We start from the raw sequence: 14,216 nt of genomic DNA, 5'->3' as shown, positions 1-14,216 counted from the left end.
CCGCATGATCACCCGGTTGCTCCTTCCCTTCTACCCACCCTCCCACACACACATACACCCTCCCTCTCTCCTTCCTCTCTTCCCCCCACCCTACCAGGCAAACCCACACTAGCCAGATCTTAGGGAATCGAGATCATCGAGCCCCAAGTCGAGTTGAGAAGACCGTATTTCCTAGTATACCCTTCTTTTCACTTTTACTCTCCTTGAATACCACTTATTTTCTTCCCTATCCCTATCACCTTTTTCCTTCTCTGGAAACCGGTCCTCAAACCATCCCCTGTGCCTCGCGATCTTCCCCCGCGAAGGCCAGCTTGAGCACCGGCATCCGAAACCCGAAGGTAACAACCCATATCTTACCAACCCATTATTAGGTTGTGCGGAAACATCTTCAGCCCTTAAGAGCATCTTTTGCCCTTGAGTAGCCACCATCCGACCATCTCATCGCGACCAACATAGTTTCCATCGACAATCCAAAAGTCACCAAGATGTCTGCTATGCTTAGAGCTGGTCAGTACGGCAACCGCGGCGCCAACCTGCGTCGTGTGCGTTCGTTCAGCCTGAGCGGCAACTCTTCGAGCGCCGGCTCCGAGTCTGATGACGGTACGTATCCGAGTTCATTTTATTATCTTCCCCCTTTTTAACCCTCGTTTCCTCTCACATCCCGACGGGTTCTCCTGTCCCTCGGGCTATCGGGGGTACGGGATGAGTCCGTTACGAGTTTGATATCGGCAGTGCCATTTGACAACACCCGGCCTACAATGAGGTGTGCCTGTCCGAGATAGAATCATCAATGCTGACAATTGTGTAGCCGGAGCCCGTCTGTCCGTCGCTAGCATGGATGACTGTTCGCCCCATGTTCGGTAAGATTTTATCCCTCAAGTGCTCTTGTCTCTCTCTTCTTTGGTCCGGACATTTACTGAATTGGCCAAGATTTGCGTCGGTAAACGACGACATTGCCCCCACCAGCCTCGCTTCGAGCGTTGACTTCACTGATTCCAACAGCGACGGATCGTAAGTCCTCTCTCCCCCAGCTGTGATTCAAGAATTCTCACTTATCTCAATTGTCGCAGTGGTTCCAAGTTTGAGATGGGCAGCAAGCCTAGCGGCGACGTGTTTGACGGCTCGCCCCTTAAGTCGGCTCTCAAGACCCCTCGCGAGATCACTGACCAGATCGCGCCGGCTTTCAACTACTACGACGACAAGAACGGTCAGGCCATGGCCCTGAAGGCCAATGACAACCGCCGTGTGATGCGTTCCGCCACCACGCCGGGCGGCATGACGGCCACGGGTAATGACCGCACCCTTCACCATAGTTCGTCTCGCCATGAGATCGGCGGCGTGGATGCCCAGGGCATCTACCCGCCCAGTGCTTGCGTGTTTGTCGCCAAGTAAGTCCTAGTCATTTCCACGGAAACAAAACATATATCTGATGGCCGAACGCAATAGTCTTCCCGAGTCCCAGGAGGATCGTGCCATCGAGGCTGCTATCACTAGAGAGTTTAGCCGTTTTGGCACCGTCTTCGTCAAGATCCGCCGCGAGGCCCGAGGTAATATCCTCGGCATGCCTTATGCATTCGTCCAGTACACCGTGAGTTACCCGCGACTGAATTCGACGCTTAGCCTGCTGACAAAAAGGCAGAACGACGAAGATGCGAAGGCCGCCATGGAAGAGGGCCGTGGTATCTTGATTTTGGGTCGTCCTTGCCGCACCGAGATGGTGAGGGCCAACCGTAAGTGTCGCCTTGTTGTTGCCCAAGGAGTCGTAACTAACGCGTGTCCCACCCGCTCTGCGCATCATAGGTGCGTTCGTGATGTATAGCCGCCGCGGTGACCAGATCAACCCCACCATCGCCAGGGAGATCCTGGAGCCGTATGGCCAGCTTAGCAAGTGCGAGATGCTGAGCGTCCAGATGCAGGAGGCCATGAGCCTCCCAACCGCCGTTTTTGTGGAGTTCGCTCGCTTCGAGCCCAAGCGCGATCTCAACTATGTGAGTTAAGCCCAGGTTAGCCTTTGCTAGTGACCTGCTAACGTTTCCTCGCAAAGGCTCTGCGCCGCCACGGAGATTATCGCATCGACGCCTTTGACACTAAGAAGAACACCTCACGCGGCGACCCGCATGAGGAGTTTTTAGACAAGTATGACCTTGATCGTCGTTCCGTCTTCGTCGGCAACCTCCCCCTCAACGTGACCGAGGCGGAAATCCGCGAGTTCTTCGGTCATGCCGGCGAGATCGTGGGTGTTAACATCATTGCGCGCCCTAACTACAGTGGTCAGTCCTTTCGGTCTTTTTCATGAACCATTCCTCGAAGCTAACTAACCAAATCAAGGCCAAGTTACCAGGGCTTTTGCGTTCGTTCAGTTCGCGCGCGCCGATGTCCCCGATCATGTGGTCAAGAACTTCGTAAGTCTTGCCTCTCAGCTGCCCTCAATCGTCCCAAATCGCTTGGGCCTAAATTGACCATTTGGGCCGCAGAATGAGACTTTTTTCCGCAACAACATCGTCCGTGTTGAGCGCAAGGTGTTCAAGCACGTCGGTACTCCTCGCCGCGTCAAGTCTCAGGCCTTCTCGATCAAGACCTCGACAACCCCCCAGACTCCTAGGACCGATATGTTCGGCAAGTCTCCAATGGGTTCCGCTCGGTTTTCTGGCCATAGGGAGGAGTTCCCGACTTCCGCCACTCGCCACGGGTACAACAATTACGACATGGGCCACTCCTTTGGTCCCGCTGGCTACCCGGCTCCGAGCCCAGTTGGCCCGGCCAACGGCCAGCCTTTCGTGGGAGCGAGCGGAATTCCGGTGACGCCGTCGACTGCTCAATTCATGCCGAACCCCTTCGGCTTCGCGGGTGGCTACTGGCCTGGTATGTCATCGATGGGCCAAGACCCCATGACTGGCCAGACCCTCTGGTCGTACACTCCGCCGGTCAACGCCATGGGCCAGCCCATGGAGACTCCCACTCGCGGTCGTCCCAACGATCACGGCTACTTCCAGGGCGCTTAAAGCGGTGCAGCGCAGCATGAGGTCTCCGCTCTCCAGAGCCATGATCAATGACCACATATAGAGAATAACGGTTTCATTGATCACTTCGATTTCCCAGTGCTTGTATTTGTTGACTTCAGGTTTCCTTTCCTCTATGCGATGTGGTATCTTGAGTTCTATGGCGGTGACGTGGTCGGTGATTTGGTCGCCGGAACCTGATTTGAGCTGCCATAAAACTTTATGATTTGTCCTGTATCTGAATTCTGTTTATTCCCAACGGTTTGGGAACGATTAGAGTAAGTCCTCGGTAATTTGGGAGTAGTGCAGAGGAGTTGTATTTACGCTGGAGGGGGCCGGATTTAGCTCTATAATGCAGCTATCACCCAATAGAGAGGCATATGAAAAAAATGAACGGGAGATTGCAATGCAGACCTGGGCGATTTGATGGACACCGGTGATGATTTTGTTGGTGTTTTGCTTCGTGAGCCCGCCAAGCGTTTCCTCGCATCCCCAGCTGGAACAAACCCCAGCAAATTTGCATCCACTAACTTATGTAATAACGCCAGGACCCGCTGCTGTAACTTACTAAGTACAGCACTCCCTCGTGTCACCAACCCTCCCCCCCACGCGTCTTGACCTGCAGAGTCTGCGGGCGACGTTCCCGGCATGGTTTAGCTTCCCGGGGTCGGCTGCTTGAGCCCTGAAACGATTGGTCAGAAGCTGATAAAAAGTTCCCCGAAGAGGGCAGCTCCTCGCAAACCTTCGGTGTTGAAAGGGTTCCTGTTTTCCCTTTTTAGAGGCACTTTGGTCCCAACCTTGAGCGGATCGAAAACCTTCTTTGTGTCTAACTAAGTCCTTGGAAGTCTTCGGCCGTCCCTTATTTTTCGACCACGACTAGAGTGTCTTTGATCACGACAAGAGCACGTCCCCCCAGCAGACAGGATGGGACAGCCATCCTTTCAGGCGTCTAACGCCCTCGTCTACGTGACATATGGATTGTTTTTGTGAGCTGAGAACCAACCCAACGCCGACAATTTTTGCGATATTATGCCTCATTCTTTTTGGAGGTTTAAAGAAAGGAGGCTAATGTGTTGGTACGAAAAGGATCATCGGAACAGCGGTGGCATGGAGGTTTAGGAAGCAGAGCAAGGGCGAGTTCCTGGCTGGCAACAGGACTCAGACTGGTCAGGGCGCTTTTTCTCTCATTTCGCATTTTGCTCCCTTTTTTGAGAAATTCCTTTTGTTCCATGGAAACAGTGACGGAGTGCTGACGTTTTAACCTCATGATATAGCGCTGCCGCTTGCCCTGAATTTTATCGCATCTGGTGAGTGAGCCAGCGGCTACGAAACAACTTCAGAGCAGTCCGAAGGACTTTAGAGCGGCGGCAAGCGCAATTCATCCGACAACGTGAACATCGCCAGAGTGCGAGCACTGTGGGAGGGAAGCGGAACTTGATCATGCAAGGGATCCGAAACCTGCCAGAGTGAAACGGCGACTACGTTGGGCGACAAGGAAAGCCGAGATGGGGCTGACCAAGGTTCGTTACTTAAACCTCACCTGGTTTCCGGCCCGGCTCTGTTCTTATTCGCTACGTCTGATTGGCTACCTTCTCGCGATGAAAGTTGAGAGATGTTGATGAATGAGACTGGGCCGGGTCGGAGACTGCGGCTCACTACGGGCGCTGAGTTGAAGCAATGTCCGCGGGTTCCAACCTTCTGTCACTTCACCTTTACTGGGTGGGACCCGAAAGGGGTGTGCAGAGGAGAACCCGGCGGCTTGCGACGGCGAAGCTGAGATTGTACCGTGATTACTCGATCAAGTTAATGCTTGCGTGGGAAACGTGCTGCCGCTCTAAAAAGAACCCCCTTCACCCATCCCCCGCCTTAACCCTACTCATACATCTTGAGGATCGTTAATCGTGCTAACCTCTCTAGCCCTCGGTGCCGGTATCCTGTTCTCCTACCCCGAACTCGCGACCCTGGCCGGCGTTCAGGGGGTAGTCGTGTACGCGCTATCGTCAGCGCTGCCATTGCTGGGGTTTGCCGCGCTAGGTCCCATCATCCGGCGCAAGTGTCCCGAAGGGTTTGTCTTGACCGAGTGGACGCGGCAGCGGTATGGGACCGTCGCGGCGTTGTACCTCAGCTTCATGACGCTGGCCACGCTGTTTCTGTACATGATCTCGGAGTTGTCTGCTATCGGGCAGGTGGTGAACCTGCTGACGGGGATTGATGGGCTGCCGGTGTTGATTGTGGAGTGTGTCATTACGACCATCTATACTTGTATGTTCTCGGGCCTACTCTTTTCCCTTACTGCAACGAGTAGTGGCTAATTCTTTGATCGGATAACTAGCTCTGGGAGGATTCAAGATCTCCTTCTTCACCGACAACATCCAAGGTGCCATGGTCGTGGGTCTGATCCTCATCGCTACCATCACCGTCGGCGTGGAAACCAAGATCGACACCAGCCTGATCGAGTCCTCGGGGTTGACCAAGCCTAGTCTCCTGGGATGGCAGCTCCTGTACATTCTCCCTGTCGCTATCCTCACCAACGATTTCTTCTTGGTACGTCCCTATCTCTCTTTCTATTCGGCCTATCGTCACAGCCACCCCCCAAATCCTTTCCATACCTACATACACTAACTGACATACTCCAACAGTCCCACTTCTGGCTCCGCACCTTCGCCTCCAAAACCGACCGCGACCTCTGGCTCGGCATAAGCGGCGCCACCATCGCAACCCTAATCATCATCACCCTCGTCGGCTCGACCGGTCTAATCGCCGCCTGGGCGGGCATCTGGCCCGGCACCGAAGAAGATCCCGTCGACGGCTCCGTCGCCTTTTTCGCTCTCCTCATGCAACTCCCCAACTGGGTCGTCGGCGTGGTCGTCGTGATGTCGGTGACCCTGAGCACCGCCGCGTTTGACTCGCTGCAGTCTGCTATGGTGACGTCGGCGTCGAATGATTTGTTTCGGAATCGGTTGAACATCTGGTGGATTCGGGCTGGTGTCGTGTTGATTATGATCCCTGTTGTTGTCATCGCCATTCGTGCGCCGTCTATCTTGCAGATCTATCTCATCTCGGACTTGGTCTCTGCCGCGACCATCCCCGTGCTGGTCATTGGCTTGTCGGATGCGTGTTACTGGTGGCGCGGGTTCGAGGTCATCGTCGGCGGACTCGGCGGGCTGCTGACGGTGTTTATCTTTGGCACGATCTACTACGGCGATGCGCAGCTGGGCGCAGAGTTGTTGCTTCTGGAGCAGGGGCTGTACACGGCGGATTGGGGTGCGTTTGGGGCGTTTGTGGCCGCGCCCGTGGGCGGGGTGCTTTGGGGGTTTGGTGCGTTGGCGCTGCGGCTGGGGATTCAGTATGTGCGGGCGAGGGTTAAGGGGGAGCGGTTTGATGCGCTGGATCGGCCTATTGATATCGCGCCGCCTCAGCTGGTTGATCATCATGCGGCGGGGAGACGGGAGGGGGATGTGGAGGACAGTGGGGAGAGTGTTTCGGATGTGGCGCCGGGGGTTGCGAAGTCTACTGGCAAGTTCTTCTGAGGGGGGCTGAGGGAAGAGTAGGGGGGGGTGGGGGGGGTGGTTGTTTATCAGCGGTGTTGGGTGGAGGCGGCGGTCTGACTTGGATTTTCTTGGATTTCTTGGGGAGACGGTTTGTTGTGGTTAAACTTAGGTTCAAGGTGTTAGGGACGGCGGGAGTTGGGTGGATTGGTTACTGATATCCCCTTCCGGTTTGCAATATATTATACCCTTCTCGTCCCCGTCAGGTTGGAGTATCCTTCCAGGTTTGATCTTGTCTGTCTAATGATACAAGTGGCAAACGCATATAGACACCAGGGAGAGTCTTCGTTCGTACCGGGTGTCCTGGCCTAATACTTGATATAAGTTTCTTTTGATACTAGAGTAGCAACAATTGGAGCATGTACATATGAGCTGGGACGGTCGGGGACTTGGACATCTATGTTACCCTCAATGGTCCAAAGGAGGGTCAGGTATTGATGTTTTATTATACACATTTGTTACTGTTTACAAGCCCATCATACACCAAACACCATACACTCGCTAGCGCTCTTGGTATCTATACGGCACCACGGCTGGAATGATCATCTTAAAGCTGCTGCTTGAGCAACTCCTGCTCCTCCGCCCAAGCCTCGACCGTAGTCGGCTTCACAACCCCAACCATACGCCACTCGCTCTGCCTCCATCCCAGCAGCGGCTGCACAATACACGACATGACCACGTTCTCCACCACATCAATCTCCTTCTCGCTCCCCGGAATCGCCCGGCCGCTGGGATCAAACGACACCTTCCGCTGCTTGCTCGAGATGGCGACCACGACCTGGCGCACAAACGGCGCGTTCTTGTCCTTGTCCAGCGGCATCATGCGGTGCGACCGCAGGGTCGGGTACATGAGCGCGTCGGTGTACCGGACCAGTTCCCAGCTGTGGCGTTGGCCGCGGGGCCGGGCGTCGATGCTGGGGAGTAGCGAGCTGGCGAGACGGCGGGAGCAGATCTTGTTGATAGTGTGGCGGTCGCCGGTGGCGAAGGCCTGGGCCATGGCGCGGTGGAGGGCTTTGACGGTGGGGATGATTTCCGAGCGTTTGGGCCGGTATTTGGCTCGGGTTAAGAGGCTGGGTTTGGAGATGTATTTTAGGCCGAGGTTGGTAGTTGTTTCTTGGCCTTTGGAGAGAGCCCAGTAGCCTAGGAGTCGGAGTTTGGGCATGATGCCCTTTGGGAACTGGGAGAACGGAGGAAGCACAAAGGTCCCTGTGAGGTGGGGGTTAGCTATCGAGCCATCCTGCCAGCTTCCGTACCTTCACCCTGACCGAACAACCAACAGAACACATACCCGGCAAGATCCCCTCCATCAGTCTTGTGGCAAGTTCCAGAGCGTTTTTCTGCATTGCCGAAGCTTGTTCGGCCCTGGGTGATTGTTGGGAGGCGACTGGCGGGGAGTGAAACTCGAGGGCGGCCCGTTGAAGATGGGTTCTTGATCGAAAGTGCGTCGTCGTGGAGAAGGGGGCGGACGCCGACGGCGAGCCGGTTGTTTGACGGAAACCCGCATGCTGGAGGAATAATGGTGTATTGTTTGTTGGTGCCGCTGTCCTAGCAGCCAGTAGTACCCTCCCAGCCCCCCGACCAAACATTGAGGACGTTGATAATGGCATTGTGTGATTTTATTCTTCTCGAAGGTCGAGGGTGATATCGAGAGACCCTTATTCCTCTAGTCCTGTCCTGGGCTCCGTCCCAAGTCCCAACCAAACGAAATCCCAATTACCGCCGCCGCTCGCTGGTTGATTCCGCCGTGCTGTTTCTCGGTGTATCTGGCCCGCACGTAGAGCACCCGCTGCTCGACCGTCGCTTGTGCTTCTTCTTGCGTCAGGTTTGAGCTGCGGCGGTAGTGCCCCGCAGTGCCATGACGCCCGAAAAAAAATCCACAGCGGTTCCAGGGACACAGCTTGGGTGGGGCCTCGGGTGTGTATTTGGACCAATGGGACATCCTCTTTTTAATTTGGGACCCAAGCAGGGAGGTCCCCGCAAGGCAAAGGAGACACGCCTGCGCTGGCGAAACTGTGACGGAACGGAGGACTGTGTACTGTATAAAGGTTATCGGGCATCGTGTTGTCATCTCTTTTTACTCGGCCTGGACTGCCCGTCTAGCGGCGTCTTTTCCCTCTTTTTTTTTCCCCTTTCTAACCACCGCCGCCCGAAGATTGCCGTACTCCATGGGCGAGGAGACGTATCTTGATGTTCAATCGCGCGCGGCCCACCGCGCACCACCATCCGCGGGCGGATAATCGACACGGCGCCTTCCCGTCTGCGTCCGCGAATCCGAATCCGAATCCCACGCCGCCTAAGTCGTCTTCCGACTCCGGGCCACGTGCCGCCAGCCTTACGGCCCCAACCGGCCCTGATCATCATGCCACCACCCACTCTCGAGTCGAGGGGCAAGCAAGTCGAGTAGGAGGAGGAGGAGGAGGAGGAGGAATAGGGATGGGCCACCACACATTGGGCACGGGAAACGGCTCTGCATCACCACCACAACCACCACCGCCCCCACCACCATTAGCATCAACCCCCAGCGGCCCCGACACCCACCATCACCACAACCACCACAACCACCACAATCACCACCAACACCACCACAGTAGCACCGGCACCAACAACGCCGGACCCGTCCGATCAACCCTCCTCCAACCCCGCGTCGCCGTCGCCCTCGGCGTTTCCAAAAAATGGTACCCCGTCCTCTTCCTCTGCCGACTCGTCTCCGTAGCACCAGGCCTCCTCTTCGGTCTGCCCAACGCCCTCCGGCTGCTCGCCATGATTCACCTCATGTACCTCGACCGGGTCCTGGACGGGGGTGCGTTGAGCAAACTTAGTCGAGGAGGGACGGGCTTCGGTTCTACTTTCACCACCTCACTCGGCTCTTCCTCTTCCTCCTCGTCGTCGACGACGACGTCGACATCCGCCTACACGCCGGCGTTTGAAGCCCGGTTACGACTCACCGAGGCTTTGCTGGCTACAATATGGGTTTGTCAACCCCGCTTCAACACCCCCCCGCCCAATTCATGAGTTACCACGTCTGTCTAACCACCCCTCCCACAACTCCAGTGCTGCGCCTCAGGCTACCTCTCCTTCTTCTTCACCGACTGTCTCATGTCCCGCTGGCTGCTGCACTACACCCCGCAAGCTACCATCGTCCGGCTGCTCACCGTCGGCGCCATGAACGGCTACCTGACCTCTTGGGTGCTGCACCTGACGGGCGGGTTCGAAGACCCGCGGCTGATTTTGCCGGCGTGGATCGTCATTTCTACGGTATGTCCATTTTTTTAAGACTTACATCACACTCACAAAGGACAAGATCAGTACTGACCCAATCAGACATTAACCGTCCTCTACCACCTAACGCAACGCAAAATCAACATCCGCAAGGAAACCTCCATGTCCATCAGCGTCTTCTCGATCGCAAGTTTTGTCAGCATGGTGGCCCTACTGGTCCAGCTGCACTCCAATCGCTCAGACTATCCAGACGTTCCGCTCCTCAACTTTGGCCGCCGCATGTTTCACGAAGCCGGCAGGTTGGTGATTCGGATTATGGAGTATGGTGATATTACGAGGGAGTTGTGAGGTGAATAATTGGCTGCTTTTCTCGTCTTTTTTTTTCCCTTGTTCCTTTTCTCTCTCTCTTTCCTCTCTCTCTCTCTTTCCTCTCTCTCAGCATCAGGAAGGCCGGGGGGCGTTCGTGTGGCGTTGGTTCTGATCTAGCAAGGCAAATGAATGAATGATATGATTGGAAAGCATTTTGAGCACCCGTGTTGCGGTTTGGTGCCAAGTCCACAACAAGATAGAAGGAGTTACGGCGGTTGTGATCAGGTTTAAGCAGAGATAAACGAATGATGAAATGGCACATTGGCACGGACAGGTTCGATGAAGAATTCCATTGCCACGACTCGGCGACCTGCACGGAGCGAATGACGTGCAGACTGCGATTGTGTCCTATCAACTAAAAGCCGAAGGATCGACAAGAAGCAAATGGTTCGCAGCACCAAAGGATAACCTCCCCAGACTCTACTAAAGATGTCCTCTCCACTCTTGGCGAAGAGTCAAGTCCGTAACTACTAGCTTTGTGGGTATCATGTGTGCGCGCCGCGCGACCCTCCCATCGAGGATCTTCTTCTCGCTCAGATGTGAATAAGCTCCGCCTCCATGACGGAACCCCGCCCCGGCCGTCCGTTTCAGGACTCCAGGCCGCTGAGCTGCAGCGCGACAGAGAAACCCAGCTTAGAAGCCGTGGATCTGATAAACGTTAGCATATGGTTCATTTTATATGTACCGCGGAAACGGGGCTGCTGTCGATGGTGCGTACCTTAATGGTCTTCTCGTCAAGGCCAAGGCCCGCGTCGGCATCGGCAAGGAATTCTTTGATCTTGAGGCGATGGTCGCCCTGGAGCTGGATCACCTCTCCCATGCCTTTCGACTCGGCGCTGCTGATGATCGTGCCATTGCAAGCTGGCCCAGGTGTTAGTTTTCACATGTTGCTTGTGTGCGACAATGGAGAATGACGTACCGAACTCCTTCTTGATGACCTTGAGGATCTTCTTGTGATCAAACTTAGTCGGTATGCCTTGCACGGTAGTCAAGGTCTTGCGTCCATTGCGCTCTGCAGCACGTCTGTCAGCTCGTCGTTCGAGTAACGTTGCGGTCCGTTCGCGTCGGAAGTCGGTGGGTCACGCGACATGGGGGTTTAAAACGTACGTTGAATACGAATATGTATTTTTTCTTGGGATTGGGAATTCTGTCCCGACTCCTCGTCCTCGTCGGCGAAGGGGTCTAATAAGGGTGCGCGTTAGTTAACGACGTTCAGGTAAACAAGTGCATCGATGTTGAGCCTCAGCGCCAGGGAAAGGAGAGACCCAATTCGGCCCCGCCAAGACGGAAACACCAATAATCGTTGCCGCGAGTTCTGGCAGCGATCGTGCGAGCAAACCATAAAAACTCATCAAGGCGATGAAAGGAAACAATTAGTAGACATACCGCGGTCTTTGAGATTCTGGATTTCGGTTGCGCCTGACATAAACTCGAAGTTCTGGGGGTGTCCTTGGGAAACGGTTTGTTTTGAAGAGAGGAGAGTGTAGCGACCGACGACTGGAGTAGTGTCTCGCTAATTCAAGATGGGTATTGACTTGCTGAGTGCGATATGTGACTAGAAAGGCGAAGCCGGCGACTTTTTATGCTTTGGCGGTCGGAGATGGATGTTGTTGTTGATGGCAAAGCGTTTGGAAGAAGGAAGTCGGTGGGAGGCGACAGGTGAGGGGAAGAGCCGGGTGATGTGGGGGCTCTGGGGCGGCCAAATCGTGCAAGGCCGTCAGGCAAAAACGGGCGGCTGTGGGGTGGGTCTTGCGAAAGCGAGTCAAGTGGGATGTACCACACAAGTTCCTCTGTTGCACTTTCCCATAATTTACACGCAGAATGGCCGGGAAGGTAACCTGTGAGTACATCGACATGTTAATTGTGCGTCACCGCAACACCTGACGCTTTCGTCTTTACTTTTCCATGCAAGCTATGTCACCTGCAAGCTGCGGCACGAATTCTCAGCTTAGGTTCTCTCGTTCTTTGCGACACAAGTTCGAGGCTGCTAGGATATCCATGCCTACGTGGACGCAGTTGCAGTGTTTCGAGGCGTCTTTGCTCTGTAACTCAAGCCCCTCGAGAGTTTAACATTCGCGTTGCGTAAGGCTGCGCGAAGAGTCGAGTCCGCTTCGTGAAGTAGCCACGATTTTGTACCTAATTTGAGAAATTACAAATGCAAATGGCACCGCAGATGAGAATGCTTAGCTGGACCTGAGAAGCATGACTGCACGGTGTGTAAGCCCACACAACACGGGATTCAATGTGTTAAGTTTCGCGAGAGCGAGCTTCAACAACGTCCTGACGGGTATCGACCCGCAGCGTGGATCCCCCCACAGTTGCAGCGGGAGAGTGGGAGATTTGCCCCTGCATCGCCCCTGGCCATCACTGCGCGGACCGGGTTTCGCCTCTCGCAGCCCGCTGCACCCACCATCTTTTTTCTAGTTTCCGAGTCCAGGAAACATGGGATTCCAGCCCGAAGAGCTGGCGGCCGACGCCCGCCCAGCCGTCGTCGAGACCGTGACTTGCCACAACGACAAGGCGCCTTCACCGCCAAACTGGAGCCCGCTGTTTCGCCACCCGTGCGAGTTCGGCCCCTCCGTGTTCGGCGATGTTTTGGTCAATCTCATCCAGAACCCCAATATCAATTCGTCGTGGCTCTTCCGCGCCGACATTCTGTATGACTCAGCCGCCTCCGAGTCAAAGGGCCCGGGCCGCCCAGATGACGAGCTTGGCCCGCCATCCGAGACCGACAACACATCGTCTGGTCCAGTGCGCATTCCTTCTTTTGCCGGGTATGAGTTGAAGCGCACCATCGTCCGGCGACTCATTCCGAGGAACACGCTGCGGGACAAGCCCCTGGATCAAACATGCCTCATCTACCAGACTGTATCTAATCAGAAGGGGGGAGAAGAATCGGACGATGTAGTCATTCCAGAAGAGAATACACTGGTAGTCTACCTCCCCCATGTTGCGGATGGCAGTGAAATGCCCTTTTACCACCCCGTCGTAAAAGGGATAGCCTTTCTGCACAGTTGGACGGCTGCAGAATCCTCAGGGTCCATCTCCATTTCCTACCAGTTCTTCAACGAGGCAGAAGACCGTTCCACCGTCAAGCTGACCAGAACGGCGCTGCGTCTCCTCGAGGTCATCCATAAACACGGCAAGGGCCGGTTAGCAGGCTACCAAAAGCGAGTCCACCACGACCAAATCCTACCCCAGGCGCGCGTGCAAAACACATATGCCCAGCTCAAGCGCAAGTACGCGCGTGAGCTGATCGAGAGCTGGGCTGAGACTACGGACCCGGAGAAACACGTGTTCGAGGACCTGTGCATCGCCGCGTTTCTGGTCGAATTATGGGCGGATATGTACGGGCGCCCCAGCCGCCAAACCCCCTTTCCGGGGTTTGTGGACATTGGCTGTGGCAACGGCCTGCTTGTTTACATTCTGAACCGGGAAGGGTTCGGGGGTTGGGGCTTCGACGCGCGCGCGCGCAAGTCCTGGTCCACATACAACACCAAGTTCATAGCCCCTTCGGGAAGTGAGGAAGACACCCTCCAAGAACTCGTCCTCCTCCCAGCCCCAGTCAGCAGCGGCGAGGAGATCACAACCACCACCCTCCCACAGGACCGCATCCACAACGGCCGCTTCCCAAAAGGCACATTCATCATCTCCAACCACGCCGACGAGCTCACCCCCTGGACCCCAATCCTCGCGACACTTTCAGAATGCCCGTTCATAGCCATCCCCTGCTGCAGCCACAACCTCGCAGGCGAGCGGTACCGCGCACCACCGCCCAGGGACAAGACCAAGGCTGACTCGGCGTACTCGTCCCTGGTAGCGTGGGTGGCGGATATCGCGACGGACTGTGGGTGGGAGGTGGAGCAGGAGATGCTTCGGATTCCGAGTACACGTAACACGGCGATGATCGGGCGGACGCGGTCACGGGGAGCGGAGCTGGTGGATGTTGATGATGTTGTCCAGCGGTATGGAGGCGCCGCTGGGTATTTGGCGAGCGTGATCAAGCTTGTCACGTCTACCTCGTCAGGGGTTGAACATTGAGAGGCAAGCAAGGCAAAGCAAAGCAAAGCAGACGCTGTTT

The 14,216-nt window shown here is 55.5% G+C and overlaps 6 protein-coding genes across 6 annotated transcripts; 4 read left to right on the top strand and 2 right to left on the bottom strand.

Moving 5' to 3' along the window:
* Positions 1 to 485: 485 nt before the first annotated feature.
* On the top strand, positions 486 to 3,002 carry C8A04DRAFT_26921 (uncharacterized protein; the record flags this gene model as incomplete). Its single annotated transcript, XM_062780097.1, has 10 exons — positions 486 to 600; positions 809 to 860; positions 931 to 1,011; positions 1,071 to 1,388; positions 1,447 to 1,588; positions 1,640 to 1,730; positions 1,801 to 1,988; positions 2,045 to 2,270; positions 2,329 to 2,402; positions 2,475 to 3,002. The coding sequence occupies 10 exons, from the start codon at positions 486 to 488 to the stop codon at positions 3,000 to 3,002; spliced, it is 1,815 nt and encodes a 604-aa protein (XP_062638783.1).
* A 921-nt stretch (positions 3,003 to 3,923) lies between these two features.
* On the top strand, positions 3,924 to 6,529 carry C8A04DRAFT_10663 (uncharacterized protein; the record flags this gene model as incomplete). The annotated part of the gene is made up of 6 exons (XM_062776669.1): positions 3,924 to 3,985; positions 4,086 to 4,165; positions 4,274 to 4,306; positions 4,917 to 5,261; positions 5,332 to 5,543; positions 5,639 to 6,529. The coding sequence occupies 6 exons, from the start codon at positions 3,924 to 3,926 to the stop codon at positions 6,527 to 6,529; spliced, it is 1,623 nt and encodes a 540-aa protein (XP_062638782.1).
* A 565-nt stretch (positions 6,530 to 7,094) lies between these two features.
* On the bottom strand, positions 7,095 to 8,133 carry C8A04DRAFT_35892 (uncharacterized protein; the record flags this gene model as incomplete). The annotated part of the gene is made up of 2 exons (XM_062783334.1): positions 7,095 to 7,753; positions 7,836 to 8,133. 2 exons carry the CDS (start codon positions 8,131 to 8,133, stop codon positions 7,095 to 7,097), a joined length of 957 nt encoding a protein of 318 aa, XP_062638781.1.
* An 847-nt stretch (positions 8,134 to 8,980) lies between these two features.
* Positions 8,981 to 10,114, top strand: C8A04DRAFT_10708 (uncharacterized protein; the record flags this gene model as incomplete). Its single annotated transcript, XM_062776685.1, has 3 exons — positions 8,981 to 9,517; positions 9,599 to 9,802; positions 9,869 to 10,114. The coding sequence occupies 3 exons, from the start codon at positions 8,981 to 8,983 to the stop codon at positions 10,112 to 10,114; spliced, it is 987 nt and encodes a 328-aa protein (XP_062638780.1).
* Positions 10,115 to 10,768: 654 nt separating this feature from the next.
* Positions 10,769 to 11,561, bottom strand: C8A04DRAFT_35890 (translation initiation factor SUI1-domain-containing protein; the record flags this gene model as incomplete). The annotated part of the gene is made up of 5 exons (XM_062783333.1): positions 10,769 to 10,783; positions 10,854 to 10,996; positions 11,055 to 11,147; positions 11,243 to 11,317; positions 11,522 to 11,561. The coding sequence occupies 5 exons, from the start codon at positions 11,559 to 11,561 to the stop codon at positions 10,769 to 10,771; spliced, it is 366 nt and encodes a 121-aa protein (XP_062638779.1).
* Positions 11,562 to 12,577: 1,016 nt separating this feature from the next.
* C8A04DRAFT_10762 (uncharacterized protein) lies at positions 12,578 to 14,176 on the top strand (the record flags this gene model as incomplete). Its single annotated transcript, XM_062776707.1, has 1 exon — positions 12,578 to 14,176. The coding sequence occupies one exon, from the start codon at positions 12,578 to 12,580 to the stop codon at positions 14,174 to 14,176; it is 1,599 nt and encodes a 532-aa protein (XP_062638778.1).
* Positions 14,177 to 14,216: the final 40 nt, after the last annotated feature.

The sequence above is a fragment of the Dichotomopilus funicola genome, assembly GCF_033296635.1.
Source record: "Dichotomopilus funicola strain CBS 141.50 unplaced genomic scaffold C8A04scaffold_16, whole genome shotgun sequence".
Lineage (NCBI taxonomy): Eukaryota > Fungi > Ascomycota > Sordariomycetes > Sordariales > Chaetomiaceae > Dichotomopilus > Dichotomopilus funicola.
The sequence above is the reverse complement of the archived record's forward strand: the minus strand, read 5'-3'. Positions and strand labels throughout refer to the sequence as shown.